This window comes from Moschus berezovskii, chromosome 20 (genome assembly GCF_049115385.1).
Source record: "Moschus berezovskii isolate FMDL1 chromosome 20, NW_MosBer_1.0, whole genome shotgun sequence".
NCBI lineage: Eukaryota > Metazoa > Chordata > Mammalia > Artiodactyla > Moschidae > Moschus > Moschus berezovskii.
In genome coordinates, this window is record NC_142479.1 from 35918763 (window position 1) to 35933996 (window position 15234).

At 42.4% G+C, this 15234-nt stretch overlaps 1 protein-coding gene across 1 annotated transcript; it reads right to left on the reverse strand.

Annotated features, from left to right (window-relative positions):
• Window positions 1–5099: 5099 nt before the first annotated feature.
• On the reverse strand, window positions 5100–6092 carry LOC129538255 (olfactory receptor 1D2-like). The gene has a single exon (XM_055398357.2). It carries the CDS (start codon window positions 6090–6092, stop codon window positions 5100–5102), a length of 993 nt encoding a protein of 330 aa, XP_055254332.2.
• Between the last annotated feature and the right edge of the window lie 9142 nt (window positions 6093–15234).

The following is a 15234-nucleotide window of genomic DNA, read 5'->3' on the forward strand; positions in this document are numbered from 1 at the left end:
GTGCAGGTTTAATACGCAAGGAGACTGACAACGGTTATCTCGAGTGACTGCTAGAGAAGTAGATCTCTGCACCCACCTGCTGGAACCTTAAAAGTGTATCGTACCTGTTGTCGTTTAGTCGCTAAGTTATCCTCGACTCTTTTGTGACCCGGCGGATGGTAGCCTGCAGGCTCCTCTGTCCCTGGAGTTTCCCAGGCAAGAATACGGCAGTGGGTAGCCATTTCCTTCTGCAGGGGATCTTTCCAACCCAGGAATTCGAACCTGTGTCTCCTGCCTTGGCTGGCATATTCTTTACCTCTGAACCATCAGGGAAGCTTAAAAGTGTATACAGAGGTCTTAACAGGTCAAATCTTTACTTTTACTTCTTTCCTTCTTTTTTCCCTGTATACTCAAACACAACACATTCTATACACAAATATGCTTTTCTTCCAGTTATCTTACTGAATTCTTTAGTTTTTAGTGGATTTTTCTGGTTTTTCAAGTATAAATCATTTTACCTGACCTAATTAATCATAATTTCTTTTTTCTTTCCACTTAACTGCCCTGCCCTGTCTAAAGTTTTATAGCTTGGTCAGGCTCTTCTAAAACGTTAAACGAAATTGATGATAGTAGGGGTATTAATATTTTGTGATTCACTGTGGTCTTCTAAGTCTTTATTAAATTAGTTAAGGTTTCTTTGAATCCCTAATTTACTGAGAATTTTTTGTTTTTAAACTCAGTGATCAATGTTAAATTTTATCAAATGCCTTTGCTTGTTTAATTATCTGACTGTTGTCATTACACATTGTTTAAAAAATGTAATGTTAGACTTGGTCTGCTCATATTTCATTTGGAAACTTTGCATCAAATTCCTTGACAAAAGTCAGAGCCAGGGCAGTGGGAGTGGGTCCTTGGTGCTGGTAAGAAAGAATTATTAGTTTTGCATGTGTGCTAAGTTCGTGTCCTACTTGTGTCAGACTGTTTGCAACTCTATGAACTGTAGCCTGCCAGGCTCCTCTGTGGAAATCTCCGGGCAAGAATACTGGAACGGGTTGCATGCCCTCCTCCGGGGGATCTTCCTGACCCGGGGAGCAAACCTGGGTCTCCTCTGTCTCCTGCATGGGCAGGTAGGTTGTTTACCACTAGCGCCACTTGGGAAGCCCATTACTTAGTTTAAGGAAGGGTAAAAGGATCCAGGACTGTTTTGCTTCCCAGTGGACCTGGAGGGTTGGCAGGGACATCCTTTCCTCTAACTTGACCGAACACTATGCAAGAGTCGGACGTGGTTTAGTGACTACACCACCGTGACCAAGATCACGACCACCACCACAAAGATGGGAAACTAGATTTAAGTTTCTATAATGACACTTATGGAGACATTACTTTGCTAACAAAGTATAGTCCAAGCTATGGTTTTTCCAGTAGTCATATGTGGATGTGAAAGTTGGACCGTAAATAAGGTCCAACCGTAAATAAGGCTGAGTGCTGAAGAATTGATGATTTTTAACTGTGGTGTTGGAGAAGACTTGCGAGTCCCTCGGACTGCCAGGAGATCAAACCAGTCAATCCTAAAGGAAATCATCCCTGAATATTCATTGGAAGGACTGATGCTGAAGCCCCAATATTTTGGCCACCTGACGGCGAAGAGACGGCTCACTAGAAAAGTCCCTGATGTTGGGAAAGATTGAAGGCAGGAGAAGGGGACGACAGAGGATGAGATGGTTGGATGGCATCATCGACTCAATGGACATGAGTTTGAGCAAGCTCCGGGAGATGGTGATGGACAGGGAAGCCGGGAGTGCTGCAGCCCATGGGGTCGCAAAGAGTCGGACACGACTGAGACGTTCTGAACAGCAGTAATGACGCAGGAGATCTCTGCCCAGCCGCCACTGGAGGGCGCGCGCAACCAGTGGAACCAGCAGGCGTCGCTCCGCGGCTGTTGGGAAAGAATAGAGCGCCGACATTTCCCGGCTTCTCGTTAGCTGGTTCTGCGGCGTCCCGCTTTTCTGACCTCCTCATTGGCTGCTGGCCCGGTGTAAATCTTTGGTCAGCCCCTTCTGGGGGTTTCAAAGAGGTGTAGGAGAGACCCAGAAAACCGGGTTTACCAGGACCAATCAATCAAGGCCTCCCAGTGGTCTATCAAACAGGAGGCTCGGCCCCTCCTCTGAAGACTTTCCAGTGGACGCTGCCTTTCTCTGGCGGCTCTCGCTTTGCGGTGGCCGAGGTTCTCCTTGGCGCTTTAGCCGGCTTCCGTGGCGGAGTGGACGCACTCCGAGTGGCTGTCGTCTCTCTTTAGCGTTGTTTGCCTTAGACCCACGGCGCACAGGGCTGGATGAGCTTCGAGAGACAGCTGTAACCGGGATGGATTTGGGGGGCTCAGCAGTGCCAACCCTGTAGAAAACGGCTGGAGCAGGGGAAGGGATGTCTTGCCTTGAGCTAGAGATTTGGAGTCTGGGGTAGAGTCCTGAATGGGGAAGGAGATCACTGTAGACAGCCCTTACCCTGTCCTACCAGAGCTGGGCAAGAGGTATTCCCTTCAGCTGGGATCTCCCAATGGGAGCATCATAGCTTTGAGGGCCCCTTTGACATTTGTATTTGTAGACATTGAAAAAATAATTTAGTAATTTTAACTTTGAAGTTTTATTATTTTGGTGGCAATAATACATATATATATATATATATATATATATATATATGTATGTATATTAGGATTCAGTCATATTATTTGTCCTTGGAAAACTTGTAGGCCCAAGGCGGGATGCCTGTAGTGGGTAGTGGAAAAATTATGGTGCTGTCCCACCCTCCTCCAACACACACACAAACACATACATGGTTTTCAGAGAAAAACTGGCTCCCCAGCTCTCTGCAGCCCAGGGCTTGGTGCTGCTGAATAGACGTTTGTAGATAAAAGGCTGAAGGAGCACACTAGAATGGGGACTGGGAGGATCCTTGCTAAACAATAAAATTGAATATGGAAAATGCTCTACAAGCCAGTCTGGCACTGGTACTATGGCTTCCCTGATAGCTCAGTTGGTAAAGAATTCGCCTGCAATGCAGGAGACCCTGGTTTGATTGCTGGGTTGGGAAGATCCACTGGATAAGGGATGGGCTACCCACTCCAGTGTTCTTGGGCTTCCCTTGTGGCTCAGCTGGTAAAGAATCCACCTCCAATGCGGAGACCTGGGTTTGACCCCTATGTTGGAAAGATCCCCTGGAAAATGGAAAGGCCACCCACTCCAGTATTCTGGCCTAGAGGATTCCATGGACTGTATAGTCCATGGGGTCGCAGAGTTGGACATGACTGAACGACTTTAACTTTTCACAGAGTTTGTGGTCTAATTATGTGGGCGTGGGTCAGAAGGTAAGATGCTTATTGTAGTGGGCACTGCCACACTGGTAACCTGGCAAAAACCACTCCAGCAGCATTGGTCACTACCCGTCAGGGTCTTATATTGCTCTGAACTTTGAACTACGAAGATAACACAGAGTCTTATTGCTGTGTCTAGGTAATTTTAAGTAGCTGTTCTTATGTAGACATAGATAAATTGTTGGGCCTGAAAAATCTATGGAGGAAGGGATTAACTGTAGGTTACTCTTTGGATATCAAAGCAGATATGGGGGTGTGGAAAGAAGGTGGCAGACTTATTTTTCATTTTACTCTTGGCAGTGTTTTTTTTTTTTTTATAAGTAACATAAACATGATAAAAAATAAAGTTGCAGAAATGAATAATTAGTGAAAAGTTTGTTACTCTGACGTCCTTATTTCCCTATCCAGAGGGAAATTCTAAGTTACCTGAATGTCCTTCACAACAGTTTATGCAAAGAGGCATTTATGTATGCAGAATAAAACCTGACCTTTCTAATTAGCTATAGGTGGCCCTCAAAGACAATGCCTCCGCATTGAAAAAATGGAGCTGTGTTTCCCAGATCCCCCTTCAGTGACAGGCTTGCTCTCTAGCTGTGGAGAATGCAGCAGTCAGCAGAGAGCCTCTAGCTGTCAGCTCCTCGAGGGTTTTCTTCAGCTGCACATACCCTCCTTGTTTGCAGCTGCGTCTTTCCCAGGGTAGTCCACACCTGGTGGTTATAAAGCCTGTCCATTTTGGCTTGCTGTGAGACAACTCTGATGGTCAGTGTTCACTCCAGATCTCCGTGCTGGGTGGGTCAACACTTTGTGGCTTGCTTGTAATTTGACTTCCTCCTCTGCCTGATTGAACTTCTTCACTTGTTCCTTCACATACGTCTATTCCTAACAAACACCTTGTACTCCAAACTCCATCTCAGCACCTACTCCTGGAGAACCCAGGCTGTGATACTGTCTTGATGGCATCGTCGTCCACCACTCTCATTATTTCAGATTGCTTAAATTATTTGCATATATCCTCCCTGGCAGTGTATCTGGTAAGGGGCAGTCTTGCCTATGACACCTGCAGTGGGGGTAACACAAATCATCGTCTATAAATGGCTTGCAAGCCATTCTCCTAAGAGAAGGTCAGAGCTCAGAAATATGATTGAATGTATGTTAGCATGAGTGACCTCCTTAGGCTATAATTGAATATATGTGGATGAGACTTGGACTGTGGTCTTGTCTGACAAGTTGAAAGATTTCTTCTGCTATTGATTAAAAGCAGAGTTCTTCTGTTAGTCTTCAGTACAGTTCAGTTCAGTCGCTCAGTCGTGTCCAACTCTCTGCGACCCCATGAATCACAGCACACCAGGCCTCCCTGTCCATCACCAACTCCTGGAGTTCACTCAAACTCATGTCCACAGAGTCGGTGATGCCATCCAGCCATCTCATTCTCTGTCGTCCCCTTCTCCTCCCGCCCCCAACCTTTCCCAGCATCAGAGTCTTTTCCAGTGAGTCAACTCGTTGCATGAGGTGGCCAAAGTATTGCAGTTTCAGCTTTGGCATCAGTCCTTCCAATGAACACCCAGGATTGTCGTGTGCCCTTATTTATTGCCAAGGCTGGTGAAGTCTAAGGGTCATTGGGTTACACATACATGTCTTTTCTTTACTATAAAGCAACAAATTCATTCTGGGCTGGATCTGTGTCTTAATGAACTCCTGTATCTCATTCAGGATAATGCCTTGCACATGATGGAGGAAATTCCCAGACTCCACTTCAGTGGCTCAGCTTCCTTCCTGTCAACCTCTGGAAGGCTTTTCCTGAGAGGAGCCTTCCCAGAGCCCCATGCATGTCCTTGTTCCTCAGGCTGTAGATGAAAGGGTTCATCATGGGGGTCACCACAGCGTACAGCACTGTGGCTACTGAGTCCTTCATGGAGTGGGTTTTGAGGGGCTGCAGATATACCACACCAAGTGTCCCATAGAAGAGGGAGACCACAGCCAAGTGGGAGCCACAGGTGGAGAAAGCTTTGTATTTGCTGGAAGCTGAGGGTATTCGGAGGATGGCTCTGACAATCCAGACATAGGACATGACCATGATCCCTAAGGGGGTGAAGAAGATGAAGCAACCTGTGGTAATCTGCACCGTGTGAATCATCTGGGTATTGGAACAGGCGAGCCTCAGCAGGACGTACGTCTCACAGAAGAGGTAGTGGATTCTCCGGGACCCACAGAAGGTCACCTTGGTCATGAGGAGGGTGAGAAAGAGACCGTACAGGACAGAGAGTGCCCAACACGAGGTGAGGAGCAAAGCGCAGAGCCCAGGGCTCATGGCTGTGATGTAGTGGAGAGGGCGGCGGATGGCCACATAGCGGTCATATGCCATCGTGGCCAGGATGAGGTTGTCCAGGGTCACCAAGCAGACCAGGAAGTAGAGCTGGGTCAGACACCCCGCGTATGAGATGGCTTTGTTCTGGGACTGAAGGTTCACCAGTGTCTTGGGGATCGTGTTGGTGACGAAGAAGAGGTCAGTGAAGGAGAGGTTGGCCAAGAATAAGTACATGGGAGTGTGCAGGTGGGAATCAAAGCTGATGGCCAAGATGATGAGCACGTTTCCCATTACTGTGACCAGACACATGCACAGGAACATCCAAAACAGGATCTGCTGCTCTTCAGGACTCTCCGAGATCCCCAGGAGTAGGAAGTCAGAGACCCCACTTTGGTTGCCTCCATGCATTTCCCCAGCTGTCTGCAACATCAGCACCAACATATATTTTTACTAATTGCCTTTGATTGAGTAAGGACATTCAGATAAGCAAACTCAATTATTTTCTTAACAATAAAAATACTTCAGGCTGGATTTCAGAATTTTTTTCCCATAAGCAGCAAAGTAATACCAGAGGAAAGAACAATGTAGAATATCTTTATGCAGCCTAATCATTACAGCAACTTCTAATCTGGCATATTCAATATTATGGAAATAATATCTATGTCTTATTTTAAGTCCTGTCATCTTACAATATTCTTGAAGTGCCTAAAGATTTAGTATGCTATATTTTGATATTGCATAAATTTGAAAATAGTATTTGAAACAGGTATATGCATTATAGCAAATGGATACTGTACAGTTGGACAAAGAGGGGAAAAGTAAAAATATTGGAAGGGAAAAGAAAAAATGTATCACTGTTTACTGATAAAATGATCTGGGAAGCCTAAGACAGCAACCAAAATGCCATTGAAAAAAAACAAAAGGATATGAGGTTGTGCAGTAAAAAGTACCCAGATCATGCTAGCCTTGTTAAGATTTTTAAAATTTTATACTGTGTAAAGAGTTTTAAGCAGAATGACCAATATAAACGGATTTAAGCAGCGATGTATGTATATATTAGCAACTATCTTTCTTTGTATTTTACCAATAGTGTTTCAAAAATCAGGTGTAGCTATTGCATTTTTAACCAGACACTTTTCAGTGCCTATCATGAGACACTATGTTAATAGCTTTACTAATATTTAAAAATTCTGCCAAGGGGCAACTAAGCCCACGCACCACAAACAGCACATGTACTGCAATGAAGACCTAGAACAGTCAAAAAGCAGAAACAAAAAAAGATGTTAACACTCCCGGTTTAAATTACTTGTCATGTTTTATTTAGGCTTTTGTAGTTGTATTTATTAATATAAATGAGGTTTATCTATAGTTTTTTTTGTACGTGTCATCTTTATCATCTTTTTGGTATGATTTGTTGTGCATTAGATTTCAAATTAAACTTGATTTAATTTATTGTCAATTTCTAATGTTTAGAATTTGTCGGAATTTCTTCAACAGTTTAAGATAAGAATTTTAAAATATATTACATGGAATTATTTTTCCAAATGAAAATAGCTTCTATACTCTGTTGGAATCTATTGATTAAAAGCAAAAAATTTCCAGTGTGAATCATTCAAGCAATACAGAAAAATTAAAACTTTCATTTTGAAAACTTAATTTAGCCAAGATGATTAGTCAAGAAAAATGATTAAAACACATTTAGATTGGAAATGAGGAATTACAGTATCTCTCTTCACAGATGACATGATCTTGCATATCATAAATCTTACTAAATATTCCTACTAAAAAACTACTACAACTAATAAATGAAGTCAGAAATATTGCAGGAGCAAGATCAATATAGAAAAATTGATTGCATTTTTTATACTTGTAATACATAATCAGAAAATAAATTAATAATTTCATTCATAATTGCATCAAACAGAAAATGACTTTTAGGAATAAATTTAACAAAAATTCAAAATTTATACTCTGAAAACTACAAATACTGTTGAAAGAAATTAAAGATCTAGATAATCAGAAAAAAAAACAACCCATGCTCATGGATTGGAAGACTTAATATTGTTAAGATGGCATAGTCTCCAACTTGATCTATAGACTAAATAGAGCCTCTATCAGAATCCCAGCTGACTTCTTTGTAGGACTTCATGTAAATTGATTCAGAAATTCATGTGAAATTACATGGGACCCAGAATAACCAAAACCATCTTGAAAAACAAAAACAGATTTGGAGGATTCCACTTCTCAATTTCAAAACTTACTACAAAGCAATAAAAGTAGAACTATAGATCAATGGGATAGAATTGAGATTCCAGAAATAAACTCATGTGTCTGTGGTCAACTGATTTTCAACAAAGATGTCAAGATCAGGGGGAAAAAGATGTTTTCAATGAATAGTTCTGGGCTACCAGGATAGCCATGTGCCAAAGAGGTGAACCTTTACCTCACACTGTATGCAAAATTTAACTCAAAATTGATGAATGACACAGATATAAGAGCTAACACTATGAAAGGCTGAGAAGAAAACATAGGCAAATCTTCAAACCTTAGATCTGGCAAAGATTTCTTAGATATGACACCAAAAGCAACAGAAGAAAAAAATAAGTTCAATTTAATAAAAATTAAAAATTTTTGTGCTCCCAATGACACTATCAAGAAAGTACAAATAATTCCACAGTGGTAGAAAATATTTGTAAATTGTATATCTGATAAGGCATTGACATGTAGAATATATTAAGAACTCTAATAACCGAATAATGAAAAGAAAAATGACTCAATTAAAAGCAGGCAAAGATTCTGAAGGCATTTCTCCAAGGAAGATATACAAATGGGCAATAGGCACATGGCAAGATGCTGAACATCATTAGTTATCAGGGAAATGCAAATGAAGGCCACCACTTCACACCCTCTAGGGATAATTCAGATAATAAACAGTTCAGAAAATAGCAAGCCTTTACAAGGAGGTAAGTGCTGCACTCAATATGCCAGCAAATTTGGAAAACTCAGCAGTGGCCACAGGACTGAAAAAGGTCAGTCTTCATTCCAATCCCAAAGAAAGGCAATGGCAAAGAATGCTCAAACTACCGCACAATTGCACTCATCTCACACGCTAGTAAAGTCATGCTCAAAATTCTCCAAGCCAGGCTTCAGCAATATGTGAACCGTGAACTTCCAGATGTTCAATCAGGTTTTAGAAAAGGCAAAGGAACCAGAGATCAAATTGCCAACATCCACTGGATCATAGACAAAGCAAGAGAGTTCCAGAAAAACATCTATTTCTGCTTCATTGACTATGCCAAAACTTTGACTGTGTGGATCACAATAAACTGTGGAAAATCCTGAAAGAGATGGGAATACCAGACCACCTGACCTGCCTCTTGAGAAACCTGTATGCAGGTCAGGAGCAACAGTTAGAACTGGACATGGAACAACAGACTGGTTCCAAATAGGAAAAGGAGTACGTCAAGGTTGTATATTGTCACCCTGCTTATTTAACTTATATGCAGAGTACATCATGAGGAACGCTGGGCTGGATGAAGCACAAGCTGGAATCAAGATTTCCGGGAGAAATATCAATAACCTCAGATATGCAGATGACACCACCGTTATGGCAGAAAGTGAAGAGGACCTAAAAAGCCTTTTGATGAAAGTGAAAGAGGAGAGTGAAAAGGTTGGCTTGAAGCTCAACATTCAGAAAACAAAGATCATGGCATCTGGTCCCATCACTTCATGGGAAATAGATGGGGAAAGAGTGGAAACAGTGTCAGACTTTATTTTTTGGGCTCCAAAACCACTGCGGATGCTGATTGTAGCCATGAAATTAAAAGACACTTACTCCTTGGAAGGAAAATTATGACCAGCCTAGATAGCATATTAAAAAGCAGAGACATTACTTTGCCAACCAAGGTCCGTCTAGTCAAGGCTATGGTGTTTCCAGTGATCATGTATGGATGTGAGAGTTGGACTGTGAAGAAAGCTGATCACTGAAGAATTGATGCTTTTGAACTATGGTGCTGGAGAAGACTCTTGAGAGTCCCTTGGACTGCAAGGAGATCCAACCAGTCCATTCTAAAGGAGATCAATCCTGGGTGTTCATTGGAAGGACTGATGCTAAAGCTGAAACTGCAATACTTTGGCCACCTCATGCGACGAGTTGACTCACTGGAAAAGACTCTCATGCTGGGAGGGATTGGGGGTGGGAGGAGACGGGGATGACAGAGAATGAGATGGCTGGATGGCATCACCGACTTGACGGACATGAGTTTGAGTGAACTCCGGGAGTTGGTGATGGACAGGGAGGCCTGGCGTGCTGTGATTCATGGGGTCACAAAGAGTTGGACACGACTGAGCGACTGAACTGAACTGAAAGAAATCAGAACTCTCCTATACTGCCAGTGGGAATGAAAAATGGTACAGCCATTTTGGAAACAGTCTAGCAATTCCTCAAAAGGCTAATCACAGAGTTACCAGATGACTCAGCAGTTCCACTCTAGGTATCTCCCAAGAGAAATGAAAACATAGGTCCACATACAAACTTGTACATGAATGTTTATAACAACATTATAAGTTCAAACGATAAGGAATCTGCCTGCAATGCAGGAGACCGTGGTCCCTTCCTGGGTTGGGAAGACCCCTGGAGGTCATGGTAACCCACTCTAGTATTCTTGCCTGGAGAATCCCACGGACAGGGGAGCCTGGTGGGGTACAGTCCATGGGTCGCAAAGAGTCAGACATGACTGAGCAACTAACACACACATAATGCTCCAAAGGTGGAGATAATCTATATGTCTGTTTCTTGGGCTTGGATAAACAAAATGTGGCATATCCATACAATAGAACATTATTCAGCCATAAAAAGGAATGAAGTACTAGTACATGCTGCAACATGGATAAACCTTGAAAGCATGAAAGAAGCCAGTCACGAAAGACCACATATGATATTATTCCATTCATATGGAAGGCCAGAACAGGGAAATCTATAGAGACAGGAAGTAAGTTAGTGGTTGCTTACACCTGAAAGAAAGGTGATGGGTAAGAAGCAGATAGCTGAAGAATACAGGATTTCTTTTGGAGGTGATGGAAACATTCTAAGTTGTTTTCTTCTTAATTATTTTATCAAATTTTTTGTTAGAGTAATTATATGATTTATAGTGTTGTGTTAATTTCAAGTGCACAACGAAGTGAATCAGTTATAGATATGCATATATCCACTCTCTTTTAGATTCTTTTTTTACCTTTTTCCTCAGCCTCCTATTGTCTTCATAAAAGGGAGCCGTGGGATTGAAGCTATAGTCAGTGCCTTTTTGCTCTGAGCCCAGGGCAGTTCCTGACATATTTTAGGGTGTCTTTCTTCCTGTCCCACTGACTGCTTCATTCCCAGGCCTTGCTGTTCCTTACTTACTGATTTTCCAGGACTGCATTAAAGAGAATCACCACCCATTTTCTCCCCAGCAAAATCTTGGCACTAAATCTGCTGGGTCTTTTGACACCTTACAACTTGTCCCTCAATCCAGGCCCATTGCTCCACCTCATGCAATGATTCCTCTTAAGTTCTTGATTTATGATGTCACCTGTTCTCCAGAGTGGTTTTCAATTTTTAAATTGCTTTTTAAATTTCTTTGATTATTTTGAAGTGGGATATTTGCAAAGGAGGGAAGTGAATATCATTTCTATTTTTCTCTATTACGTTGTTTCATTAGAAAAAAAAGCTTTGATATGGGAACTGTCTTCACAAGAATGGCATTGAAGGAGAAAAATACAATGAAAAATTATGTCATATTTTATTTCATGAAAGTAAAACACCTCTTTCACCAAAACACCATAATATAACATCAAAATGCAAACAAATAATAATGCCAGAAAGGAAAAAATATTGCAGAGGCTTTAAATGCTGAAAAGAGAAAGACCTTAAGTCAGTAATAAAATTACCACCTCCCTCCCCCACTGGAACAGATAGATACATGCAATTCATAAAAGAAGAAATTCCAAGACTCTTGAGAGTCCCTTGTACTGCAAGGAGATCCAGCCAGTCCATTCTAAGGGAGGTTGATCCTGGGTGTTCATTGGAAGGACTGATGCCAAAGCTGAAACTGCAATACTTTGGCCACCTCATGCGACGAGTTGACTCACTGGAAAAGACTCTGATGCTGGGAAAGGTTGGGGGCAGGAGGAGAAGGGGACGACCGAGAATGAGATGGCTGGATGGCATTACCGACTCTGTGGACATGAGTTTGAGTGAACTCCAGGAGTTGGTGATGGACAGGGAGGCCTGGTGTGCTGTGATTCATGGGGTCGCGGAGAGTCGAACATGACTGAGCGACTGAACTGAACTGAACTGAACTGAAAACACATGAGCAAACATTACTTATCAAAAGATGGTATGAACAGGCAGTTTTACAGCTGATGAAAGGAAATAATTAAGTACAATGTTCTAGAAGGAAACTTGACATTCCATGTCATAGGCTCTTAAATAGGGTATCCCTTTGAGCAGTCCCAGTAGTGGTAAAGAATCTGCTTGCCAATGGAGGAGATACCAGAGATGTGGGTTTGATCCCTGGGTTGGGAAGATCCCCTAGAGTAGGAAATGACAACCCACTCCAGTATTCTTGCCTGGAAAATTCCATGGACAGAGGAGACTGGTGGGCTGCAATCCATGGAGTTGTGGAGTCGGACATGGCTATGCATGCATTGACACACAATTTTACAGATTTATCTTGAAATATAATCAGACAAAAACATAGATATATATGTGTAAGGTGTTTGTTTATTAGGACTTCGCTCTGAGAATGAAGTCATTTTCAGCAAGCCTTCAATGATTCTGATTGTGCACCTCGGGAAACACTGACCTGAGTCTGTTTAAGAGTCAGCGGGTTCTGAACACTTGTGTGGTCAAATGGTCATATAGACCCAAACTTCAGTGCAGTGTGGCTGGATGGAGAAGGCAAAATATGGGGAGAGTGTGGAAAAGGGCTCCATACATGTCACTGGAAAGCTGACCTGTTCTCTCTTGCTCCCCAACTTCATGATCTGGAAGTGGGCATGCAACCTCCCTGAGCCTTCTCATTGCACAAGTGAAGACTTCTTTGCCATTTTGAGAACTATATTAAACAGGGCATGTGATGACACTTTGAAACCTCTATGTGTGTGTGTGTTAGTCACTCAGTCAGGTCCAACTCTTTGCGATTCCATGAACTGTAACCATTCCCTTCTCCAAGGGATCTTCCCAATTGTTCAGACCCAGGGATTGAATCTGGGTTTTCTGCATTGCAGGCAGATTCTTTACCGTCTGAGCCACCAGGAAAACCCTTGCAACCTGTGCACGTGTGCTAAGTCACTTCAGTTGTGTCTGACTCTTTGCGACCCTGTGGACTGTTGTCCGCCAGGGCCTTCTGTTCGTGGGATTCTCCAGGCAAGAATACCGGGTTGGGTTGCCGTGCCCTCCTCCAGGGGATCTTCCCAACCCAGGGATGGCACCCCCGTCTCTTACATCTCCTGCATTAAGTTACAAATTGGAGGGATGATCATTTTTCTGTGACATGTACACACCACTTTATTTTTTAATTTATGAGTCTTCATTGCTGTATGTGGACTTTCTGTAGTTGGGCTACTCTCTATTTGCTGTGAGTGGGCTCTTTCTCTAGGTTGCTGGGCTTCAGTAGTTGTGGCACACAGCCTTGGTAGTTGCAGCTTGAGGATTCCAGAGCACAGGCTCAGTAGTTGCAGTGCACTGGCCTAGCTGCCTCTTGGCATGTAGAATCTTCCCGGACCAGGGATCAAACCCATGTCCCCTGCATTAGCAGGCGGATCCTTAACCACTGGACCACCAGGGAAGTCCTGGAGGGATGATTACATCACCTTTGAATATGAAGTGGTTAGATTATATGAACACTTGTGTGAGAGAGAACATGGAGAAGAAAGATATAGTAAGAAAGGGAGAAAAGAGAAAGCGTAAGCCAGAAACGACCAGGTCTTACCCACGGCTCTCTGCGTCTCAGAGTTCCCTGGTGCTGCCACCTACACTTTCATCCGATGTAGGATGCAATTTCAGTCAGGATGGATATAAAGGACCTAAGACATTGCTTTCTGAATAGGAGTTGATGACTCTTCCTTTTGGCTAAAGGTGGGAAGCAGGGCAGTTGGTGTCTGGATAATCAGCCCATGCAAACGAGGAGAAAATAGGTAAGCAGTTCATGCCTTGATGAGGATAGGGAATCCAAGAACTGATGGTTGGATCCTTAGTTTATAAGTGAAGGGGCTGAACTGAGGCCACATTAGACTTATTTATCAGCTTTGGTGAGGCCTTGGGGAGGTAGTCCCAAGACAGCTTGTTGAGATGAACCTGGATAATTGCTTCAATGTTAATATCTATAAGCAGAGATCTTGGGAAATGAATCTTATTTACAAGGAGTAAACCAATTCCACCTTGGGCAGAAATCTTAAAAGTTTTCCTAGTATTGGATTAAGCCAGAAATAAAGAAGACTTCACATAGAGTGCAGCCTGGCTTTGAATCATCAGAGGTTCAGAAAGTCTCAAGGACTATATTTGGATTAAGATGATCCCAGATTGCTAGTGACTCCAAGTACTGCATCAAAGAAATTTTAAAAAGTTGTATTTGGAGGAAAATAACATCACCTTAGACCTCAAATATTTCTCTTCATCACATTTTCAATCATAACATCAAGCACAAAACCAAAGATAAGAAGACACACAAAGAAATAAGATTCCTAAAGCAAGAACTAACAGCTGAAAGGCATACGGAGTCTCCTCTACATGTCCATGGAATTCTCCAGACAAAAATACTGGAGTAGGTATCCATTCCCTTTTCCAGGGAATCTTCCTGACTCAAGGAATGAATCTGGGTCTGCTGCATTGCAGGTGGATTCTTTACCATCTGAGTCACCAGGGAAGCCCACAGAAACTCTAGATAATATAGTAGTCAGACACAGAATGAGAAGCAATGGTGTTTGTGATGTTTAGCGTATAGAACCAAGAATGGAAAATCTGGCAGGTCTTTTTACAGACTGAACCAACATGAATAACCAGCAGTCAGATCACAGACACATTACTAGCTCTGCAGGAATCCTGTCCTGCTCTCTGCTGGTCGCTGTTCCTACAGGGGCAATACTTCCTTGACTCCTAGAAGGATGAGTTGGTTTTACCCATTTTTGCACCTGTTTAAATGAGTGCAGCTTTTTAACTTTCTTGTCTACCTCTTTCTCTTAACATTATGTATGTGAGGTTCATCCACTTTGTGGTATGTGGTTATAGACGTTTCATTTTCGTTGCTGTATAGAGTTCTGTTGTGTGAATAAGCCATTAAAAAAATCCATTCTACCATTGACGGGGATTTGTGGTTTCCAGTTTTGGCTGTTGTGAAGAGTGAAGCTGCATATTCATCTTGGGCATCCCTGTGGAGGAGTGGGATTTGTGGATGATACTGTAGGTGTTTGTTTAGAAGATAGAGCTAAACAGGTTTCCATCACACTTGTAATGATTACCCTCCTAGTAGCCATGGATTCCTCCTGTTCCACATTAAAATTTATTTATTTATTTATTTTTTATTGGAGTACAATTGCTTTACAA